Raw genomic sequence first — 10,053 nt, forward strand, 5'->3', positions numbered from 1 at the left:
CTTTTCCCCTGAGAGCTTCCGGACTGCGAGAGGGCGCAGGCGGGGCTGAGGGATTCCCCCTCCCTGAGTGCACAACTGTTGTGCACTGGCCCTATAGTCTATAAAAATAACTGGGGATTCTAAAACTAATTGCAACTTCCTCTTTGATGGTCTGTCTAAGTGGTCCTCAACCCTGGCTGTACCTTAGAATCACCAGGTTCTACTATGAACCCATTATGCTCCCCAGGGGTTCTTATGTCCAGCTAGGATTGAGAACCACTCCTACTAGAATGAGTCCAAGATTGCACAGGCCCAGAAACCACAAAAAGTTTTTGGCAGCAAGAACTAGTTCCTCAGTAAGGAGAGACATTCATCAGTAAAAGCAGGGTTTGGCGCTGGAAGTTTAGCCCTCCTGCTCCTTGCAAGCCACAAAACCACTCTCCATTTAGCTTTCCTAATCTATCAAAAATGTACAGCAAGATCTTTGATTTTGTCTCCTTCAGATCATAATGTGAAGTTTAAAATGGAAAAGAGATAAGACTTTTTCAAATTTTGAAAATCATACCAATGTAATTTGTGAGTATTTTCATAATAATAATAATAAAAAAAAAAACCTTTGCCCTGTTAAGGTAGGCCTTGCACAAGTCATTTCATTTTTTGCACTCCAATTTTCTCACCTATAGAGTGGAGCTCCTACTCTGCAGATTATACCTTAAGTAGCAAGGCAAACAACAGGAACTGAAACACAAGGTATTATATTGTTTGCTTATTACACATTTGTATTTTTATTATAAGGCAGTGGATAGACTCATGCTAGCCTTGATGTCAAGCCTGCCACCATATGCCATGTCTCTCATGTTAGTAGATACTGACACCCAGGTGGCATAGCAGGTATGGCATTTCTGCCTGCAAAGCTTTGTGACTTCAAAACAAATACTGGGGAATTTTTGGTTACTAACTAAGCCTATTGAGGTGACAAGTGCAATTGGCTTAGCTGTCTGGGAGTTGCCCCTTTAGCTTCCAATACCTGAGCTTTCAAGATTGTTAGGTGTGTGACCGATCAATGCTGGCTATAGGTGAATGTGTGTAATCAACCTCAGTGAAGCAGGTTGAAATCCTCTGGTGTGAGGTGTCATAAAAGGAGGAAGGTGTTGCAAAGGCGCTGGGCAGGCTAAAATGCCTGCCCCATGAGCAAGTTCTGCCACTTTCTTTTGTTCTCACCTTCTCCCTCTGAGTTCAGTACCAGGCACCTTTCCTAGCTCCCCCTCCGAAGTTGTATGTTCTCCATTTTGGAGCTCTGTATTCTTATACTGACCACAAGTCCAGTGATTATAAATGTTGAAGTCTCTGGGAAACTCAAGAGTTACCATAGTGAATTTGGAAGCATGAGATGGGGAATATGTTTTGGAAGGTGGCTAGTCACGGTTATTCCTAATTTGGACTCTATTGGTATATACATTCTTACCTGTGCAAAGCAATATAAAATTTATGTTGTCAACCAGTGACGTGAATGGGTTTTTTTCTTTCCTATAGCAAATCTGATCATTACTATGTTGCATCACACCTTGCAACAAACAAAATAATAGTTTCATGATGTTCTGTTTCATTGCAACAAAACAGAACACGTGTCCTTGGAATGTATGAACTGTCATTTCAAATGAGACTGAAACATTGTTCCCACTTACCTACTGATATAGTCCAAACAGCAATTATTTTCAGAAATGCCTTTGTTCTGGAATTGAAACGGCTATGATGGATGGGGTTCTGGATGGCGACGTAGCGGTCCAGCGAGATGGCACAGAGGTGCATGATGGAGGCCGTGGAGAAGAGCACATCCAGGTAAATCCAGATTGCACAGAGCTTGCTAGGCAGAGGCCACTGGTAACCTAGGATGCAGAAGCTTAGTGTCAGTAAGTGGCCTTATGCTGCCTCTGGCTTGTGGATTCTCTCCTACTGCAACAGTTTCCATCCTGGGGAAAGGCACAAGAGGCAGCAAAAGGCAACATAAGGTATTTTAAATATTTCAAAAAAGCCTAATAACAACTGTGGTTAACTACAATACAATTTCACTGGCTGATGAGCACAGGTTTGAACATTTCTTTTGGCTGGAACTGTCAGGTTGTTGGGGTAAACAGGTTCTCTTTAGTGTTTCTTTCACTCTGCTCTAACAAAACATATCTTTTTGGTTTGTTTTCAAATTACTTAGGTCCTGAGTTATGACATATTTTGGGCTCCTCTAGGAAGCACCTCACAGTATACAGTCCTTACTTATTCACACATCTTTCACACATTTCCTATTCCCTGTGGCTAGGCCCATCCCTTCATCATTATTATAATTGCTCAGTCTTAGCCCATGATGGCATTTAGTAGTTCCTCAATAAATGCTATTGGCGTGAAGGAATAAATGGCTAAAAATCCAGAATGAGAATATGTCTTTACTTTTAAGAATGAAACATAATTACCTAATAATGCTTTAGGGTTTAAACTCAAATTTGGGGCTCATAGAGGTGAGGATGAAGACAATGGTGAAGAAAAGCATGGCATTTCTGTCCTGAGAATTGTTTCAGGGGTGCTGATGCTCTGGTCCAGGGACCCCACTTTGACAACCAATGTTTAGGGCAGTGGTTCTCATTCCTGGCGGTACATTATAGTCAGCTGGAGAACTTTAGAGAAGTCCTGATGTCTAGGAGGATGGGTCCCAAACACTGTTCTAAAGCTCTCCAGACGATTCCACTGGGAGGAACCCTGAAGGAAGTCACCGGCTGTATTAGAGAGATAGGATATGCTTTATGGACATAAGCAAAGTGTCCTATATTTTTAAATAAATTTTTTGAGGGGGACCAAATGATTATATAAACCTAATTAATTTTGATAACAGTATAAGCAATGGTGTTAGATCTGTGTGCATGTGAGAAGGAAAATTATAAAGACCACCTTTTCTTTACAGTATTCCAGACCCACAAAGCTGAACAAACTCTCCATTTCAAACATACTCTCTCTACCAAAATGCCACCACAGGTTTCAGAAAAGGATATAAACCTAATTTAGTGCCTTTCACACGGATTATTTGCAAAGAGTTTCAGCAAAGACTAGAGCCTTTTCCTTAGTAGCGCCTGGGGGAAGGCATGCTCCGCCTGGTCGGAACTGATGTTGGCTCTTAAAGAAGTTTTCTCTGCTAGGAGGCAGCCCCAGCCTTAGGCCGGTTTCCGCAGTAGGGATAAGGAGGGGGCATTTCCTCCCCCTGAGGAGTTCCTGAGGACAGACCAGGGAGGAGCTCAACTCAGGGCGGGAAATGGCTACACGCTGAGCGGCTGTCGCTAGAGGGCGCACTTGCATCCCAGAGCCTGAGATGCCCAGCAGGTCCCAGCTTCCTAAGGTGGCTGGCTGGTGCCTCCTCTCCCCCCTCAACTCCCCACCCCTCCTCGGGTCATTCTCACCCTGCCTCTGCGGTGGTTTTGGTTCCCGGACTAGTCGGCCCTGTGGATAGTCACCCCCCATTCCTGGAGTTTGCCTTTGAGCAGGGTGGGGTTTTAGGAAGTGAGGACCTCTCCAGTATATCTGGGAAATGACAGGCGAATTTAACGAAATGATCTGGTGGTGACGTTCGAGTGGTCAAGTAGGCTGTTTTGTAATGAGCATTACCCACCATGTGCAAACCAGAGCCTGATCTCCTTTGCTCACCTCCCTCCTTCCCACTCCTCAGGACCGGACTGATATATTTTAGCCCTAAGACTTGGCCAGAAAATACCCTCTTAAAGACAGCACTCAACTTGTTTCTAGCTCTGGATGACTGCTGATGTGCCTGTGTCAACAGTCTTAATTCTCTCTCTTCAAAATCTGGCTGCATTACTTATAATTTGGAAAGAACATCACATTCTAGCCCCAGCTAAAGCCGCCCCGATGTTTGCTGACTTGCTGAGAGGTTTGACTCTTTCAAACTCTGTTGAGAAGAAAGCATGATTAACCTTTTTCCATTTTTTTCCCACCCTCCTCCACACCAGACTGGAGGAGTTTCTGCATATGCATTTTTAAAGGCATGCTTCCAAATTAGCTTCCCTGGGCAGGGAACAATGAAAATTGGAGTCATTCATTTATTCTAATGGAGACTCTGCATATTTTAACATTAAACCCCACTGCACCACTAATGTTCTCTCTGCAAATGTTCCCAGGTAATTGGGAAGGTTTTGCCACTCCATTAGAAGTGATGAAAACTATGACAAAGATAGAACTGTCCTGTTTTAAAGGCTGGAATATTTGGGAATATAAAGGAGTGAAAATCAAGTAGATTCAGAATGACAGCTAAGTTATTGCTTTATGACTGTATTGAGGCGTTTATAATAATTTCTACATAAAATGTATGAGTTTCAAAGCACAGAACTCTTTAAGGATCACAGATAATAGACTGTCTGACTTTTAAAAATATGTAAACCCCATTTAAGAGTAAAGTTTAAGTAACTAGTGTAACAGAGTGCCCTTGTTTATTAACAAAGCCTCGTGTTTATTTTGTCCCTTGAGTCCTGGCTCATCTGCTAATGACATGCACATGCTCTTTATTACTACTGTGCGTACAACTGGGAAACCAATACCACTCACCATAGAGGATGGTTAACATGGACACGGGCATGACAAGGAAACCCAGCAGCATATCAGCTATGGCAAGTGACATCAGGAAATAGTTGGTGGCATTCTGCAGCTTTTTCTCTAGGGACACTGCCATGATGACGAGTATGTTTCCAGCAATAGTTAGAATAATCACTACAGCTGTCAACAAAGCAGACCAGTTTTTTTCCTGGAGATGAAGTAAGGAAAAGCATGGTGGTGAGAGACAGCCCTCACAGGAAAGGTTGGTTCGATTTTCTGAGTCCACTGTCCAATTAAATGCATCTGAAGTGTTAGATTCTCCAGAGTTAAAGTCATTATTGTTGAGCCTTGTGCCATCATTTCGTTGCATTAAGGAGTTTGTACTTGAGCTCAAAGAAGTGTTTTCTTCACAAAGAACATCCATTTCTAAGCTGGAACTTGTAGTAGATGAAGTGTAGAAAAATTAACAAGTCATAGGTTCTGCTCACCATCCGTTTTTGTGTCCCCACACTCTGTCATACTGATGCTGGTGTACATTCTGGGCTCCTTGGTTGGCTTTTTTCCTGCCATTATTGCAACAGTAGTTAAAGAACGGTAGTAGCTCTTTCTTTATATTCCCTTCCTTCACAATTTTAGTAGAGTCCTCTGTTTGGTTTCATTTTTTTTCTCCAAAGCAAGGTCAAAAAGGCAGAATGAAATTTAAACATAGAGGTTGCAGAGTTTTGAGCATTCGGGGAGAAAAATGTGGTCCTGGCCAAAAAAGAAAAGTTTTGTAACTACCGGGAATCTCGCTGATCTCTCCCTAATTCTGTTGGTTATGCTGATCACACTAGGTTAGTCACAGCAGTGTTAAAACAGCATGCAAGCCAAAACAGCAGGTTCCATGCCTTCTATGCTCAGAAAGTCAATTAAAAAAACATCTAGTATCAATCCCATAGTAATTGAATGTACTTTGGATTATAGTTTTCATTCAGTCTTAGGCTGAATTGACAAAGCTGCTTTTGGAAATTCAGCTTATATTATGCTGCTTAGTTAATAAAAGAAAAAAAAGTCTTAAGCAAAGATTAACAACTTTCCACATTAGAAATTCTCATTGTGAGATGATTACAATTTAGCTAAGCATAATTTCAAGCCCAGAAGAAAATTACACAGCAATAACATATAGTATGAAAATATGAGAACTTACATTTGTCTTCAGAGTCCACACATTAGACACACTGCTGTTCTGCATCTCTCATAATCATCACACTGGTAGAGAGTCCCTTAAGCTTCCACCAGCATAATATGATAGTAATTTGATTTCTGTTTTGCCGATTTAAAAAACTGCATGTAAGGGTCGAGCCAGTTCCAGCACTGCGAGGTCCCTGTTGGCTTCCTCTCTCCTCGCTTGGCAGGGTCACTCCCTCCCCAGGCAGCTTGCCTCAGCGAGGCACACATTTAGAAATCATTCACAAGCCCCTCTCGAAGTCACACAAAAGAAATCCACAGCAAAGTAGGAAGAGCCGCTTGCACTGAGGGACACGTGGTTTCCACGGGAATGGACTAGCTAGCTCTCAGGCTGTCTCCTCCATGTCGTCAGACCTCCCTCTGTCTGTGTGTCATAAACTGCAAGGTAGCAGCAGCCAGGAGGGCGGACCAAACAGGCTGTTTTTCTCTTTGCGCTATATGTTAACATTGGGAAGTTTTCCTTTGCTTTAAAAAGAGAGAAACTGAAGAAATGGCCCTTTGTACAGATTGTTCAGGCAGGTAAGCTGCACTGGGATATTTATTAGGGTGTCAGGGTGAGGAGAGAACATAAATAAGGCTAGAAAATGGTGTATTCTGGGAAAGTGTTCCCTGTAAGCAAGGCACTTCCATTCAAAGCCTACAGTGCCTGTGCCTGAAGTGAATTACTCACACTGGTGACTTGAGCTCCGAGTAGTCAAGCAGATGTTGGCAGATAACTTGGAAACTGTTAGTACTATTTTAATTTATTATTAAATACATACACCATTTAACTAGATTAATTTTACACCTAGAAATATACCACCTAGAAATAACTCAAAGTCTGAAAGAGAATAATTTGCTCGTTCAGAAATAACACTAAAGACAGCCTTTTTAATTGTAAGAAAGCCCTTTCTTTGGTTTTTAAACAAGGTAGATATATGTATGCATGGATGAGTATACACACACAGGCACACACACACAAACACAAGCACACATACAAGAGCATATTAAAGATTGTGAAGAAATTTGTTTATATTTATCTTTCCCACTCCCCTGCCTTCCACAGAATACTCATTGAAGGACACTTTTGTTTGTTTAATGAATATAAAATTTAACTCAATTTAAAATGTAAATATTGTAAGTATTGAGCTTGAATTTTGAAAAATATACACTTGTAAAACCATTACCCAAACCATTCCCTCAAGCCCCCTTTTGATCTTCACTTAAATGGAAACATGGAGTATAAGCTCCTTTTGTGTCTGGCTACTTTTGTTCAGCAGCATTCATTATGCCGGGATTCATTCTGTCGCTGTGAGTAACTGGTTTTTTAATGAATTGTAGTCTGAGAAACTATTAAGTGACCTGGATTTTTGGAAAATCAATTATTTATTTATTTATTTATTGTTCAAAAAACAGACTGGATCCTTGTTTTGTCTGTCCTTTTTTGGCTTCTTAACTTTTCTTTTTTAAAAATATATTTTTATTGTTTCAGAGAGGAAAGGAAAGGTAGAGAGAGAAAGAAACATCAATGATGAAAGAGAATCATTGATCAGCTGCCTCCTGCATGCCCCCTACTGGGAATCGAGCCTGCAATCCAGGCATGTACCCTGCCTGGACTCAAACTGAGACCTCCTGTTTCATAGATCGATGCTCAACCACTGAGCCACACCAGCTGGGCAACTTTTCTTTTTTTAATTATCAAATCTATTGGGGTGGCATTTGTTAATAATTCAGATTTCAGATGTGGGTTTCTATGTTACAAGATCTGTTTATTGCACTGTGTGTCCACCACCCAAAGTCAAACCTTAACTTTTTAAGACAGAGCAAACCTTAACGTTCACTTAACTGATTGGTTTTGCTCTGAATTGGCAGCATCAAATTCTTTTACTCCATGTTCTTTCTTAAAAATATGCCCCTGAGCTTTCTGCTACGCAAATCTTACTGATGGTTTGAGAATGAGAACAGATTTTCACAGAAAATTTTCTAAATGATATGTAATCCATCACTTTCTTTGGATGCTCCAATTCTCAGGTCTGGAACAACCCACTGACCTTGGAAAACAATGTCTTGAATTGCCTTCTGTTATGCCATTGGCTGTCAAAAGAAACAGCTCCTTGAAATTAGCTAATGATTCTTATCTGCCATTCAATTTTCTCACACTGGTGTTTCATGTAACAATACTCATAAGTTTAAAGATAAGTATTGAATGCTGTGTCAAGGACTATTTATTTATTTATATATTTATTAAAATTTATCTTTATTGTTGAAAGTATTACAGATATTCCCTTTCTCCCCTTCCCCCCTCCACCCCATTCCTGAATCCCCCAGGCCTTCACAGCACTCTTGACTGTGTTCATGGATTATGCATGTATGGGTATAAATTCTTTGATTAATCTCTTTTGATTACTAATTATGAAGATAGACAAGGTTCCTGCCTTAAATAATTTACTTAAAAATGGTGGTAATAAACATGAGTATTAGGAAGGAGGTATAAACTTAGTAGTCAATGGCATGTTAATGGTATTTAGAGATAGAGAAGGGAAGAGTTCTGAGGCATGAGCCCCGGGTTACTCCAGTATTTTGAGGTTAAGAAGGTGTGGAGGAATCAGTCAAGCAGATTGAGAAGGAGCACCCAGTGGGTACGGAGGGATGCAAACAGTGGTATTCCAGAAGTCAGGTGAAGAAAGACTTCAAAAGGGGAGACTGCTAAACTAGGTCAAATGTTCCTGATTGAAGAAAAAGCCCAACTAAATGAGGGGGAAAAAAAAGGAAAGAGAGACAGAAGTGAAAATGAGTATAGGCAGTATAGATTACTTTGAAGATTTTTTTTTGGGAGGGGGGATAACACAGCAGAAAAATGAAGTAATAATTGAAAGATGATAAGAGGCAAAGAGGTGGGTTTTTTTGTGTGTGTGTGTGTTTTTAAATAAGATAAACTATAACATGCTTTTGTGATAATGGGAAAGATCCAGTAGAAAGAGGAAAATTGACAATATAATAAAGGCAGGAATGAAAATAAAGAACTTGGTTAATAGATATTACAATTGCTCAAATAAGAGGTGGTGAGAGATCAGACAAGGGGTATGATAGTGGAAATGGAGAGAAGTTCACAGATGTATTTTAGAAATAAAAGTACCAAGACTTGCTGATTTATTGGGAGTGGGGTAATAGGAGTAGAAGGTTGGTTGGTGAGGGAATAAAGAAAGGAATCTAAGATCAAGAATCACCTTTAGGTTTTTGGATTGAACAACTGGGCAGATCATAATGTAATTCATAGAAATGGAGGAAGACTGAGCAGTTGGGTCTTAGGGGGCAAAATCAATAATTCTGTCATGGATATTCTAATTTTACTATTTTAGTTAGAATTAAGTTCAGCTGCATGCGTCAACAATTCCAGGATAACAGAGTACTAAACAACAGAGAACATTTTTCCTTTCTCAATGAAGTCTGCAGGTCCAGAGCTGACATGAGACTTTCATGATCATCAGGAACTTAGGCTCTTTCTATGTAGTTACTCTGCTATCCTTATTGTGAAACTTTGTGGTGTTAGATGGATGCTTGACATCAAGATATCTTGCTCACATCCCAGCCAGCATAAAGGAGAAAGATGAAGTTTCCTCCAGTTCCCTCCAGTGTCACACATGACAGTTTTGCATATTCCTGTGGGCCAAATTTGGATACATGGTCACTCAATCTGCAAGGGAAGGGGAAGAAACCTTATTCCATCTGCCTGTGCATTCAGCTGTAGATCAGGGATTCTATTACTAAGTAAGAAAGGGAGAATGGGAATTGGGAGGCAATTAGGAGACTCTCACATAGACATCCAAGAGAAATTATTTAAAGACAGTTCAATCAGGAGCTACAGAATCAGTTACAGCAAAGGTATACATTTTGGAGTCATCAACCTTTATGGATAGTATTTAAAATTATGTGCTTTAGTTTTCTGGTCCTGTCATAAGAAGATACTATAAACTTAGTGGCTTAAAACAACAAATATTTATTATCTTACAGATTTGTTGACATGGGCCAAGATCAAAGTGTTGGCAAGGCTATGTTCCTGTTGGAGAAGCTTAGACCTAATTTTCTTTGTTTCTTTTTTTAAAAATTGTTTTATTGCTTAAAGTATTACAAAGAGTATTACATATGTCTCCTTCCCCCACCCCCTTACCAATCCCCCGGCCTCCCCTACCTCCCAGTGTCTTATGTCCATTGGTTATGCTTATATGTATGCATACAAGTCCTTTGGTTGATCTTTTACCCCCACCTCCACCCTCCCCTGCCTTCACT

The 10,053-nt window shown here is 40.4% G+C and overlaps 1 protein-coding gene across 1 annotated transcript in view; it reads right to left on the bottom strand.

Annotated features, from left to right (window-relative positions):
* HTR2A (5-hydroxytryptamine receptor 2A) overlaps nt 1-6,207 on the bottom strand; it is a 104,130-nt gene extending 97,923 nt beyond the window's left edge. The window contains exons 1-3 of the mRNA XM_006774191.2: nt 5,747-6,207; nt 4,573-5,310; nt 1,665-1,865 (exon numbers count right to left, since the gene is read on the bottom strand). Of these exons, the coding sequence (XP_006774254.1) occupies nt 1,665-1,865; nt 4,573-4,984 (613 nt within the window). The 5' untranslated portion in view covers nt 4,985-5,310; nt 5,747-6,207. The remainder of the gene's footprint in view (nt 1-1,664; nt 1,866-4,572; nt 5,311-5,746) is intronic.
* Between the last annotated feature and the right edge of the window lie 3,846 nt (nt 6,208-10,053).

This window comes from Myotis davidii, unplaced genomic scaffold, assembly GCF_000327345.1.
Source record: "Myotis davidii unplaced genomic scaffold, ASM32734v1 scaffold888, whole genome shotgun sequence".
Lineage (NCBI taxonomy): Eukaryota > Metazoa > Chordata > Mammalia > Chiroptera > Vespertilionidae > Myotis > Myotis davidii.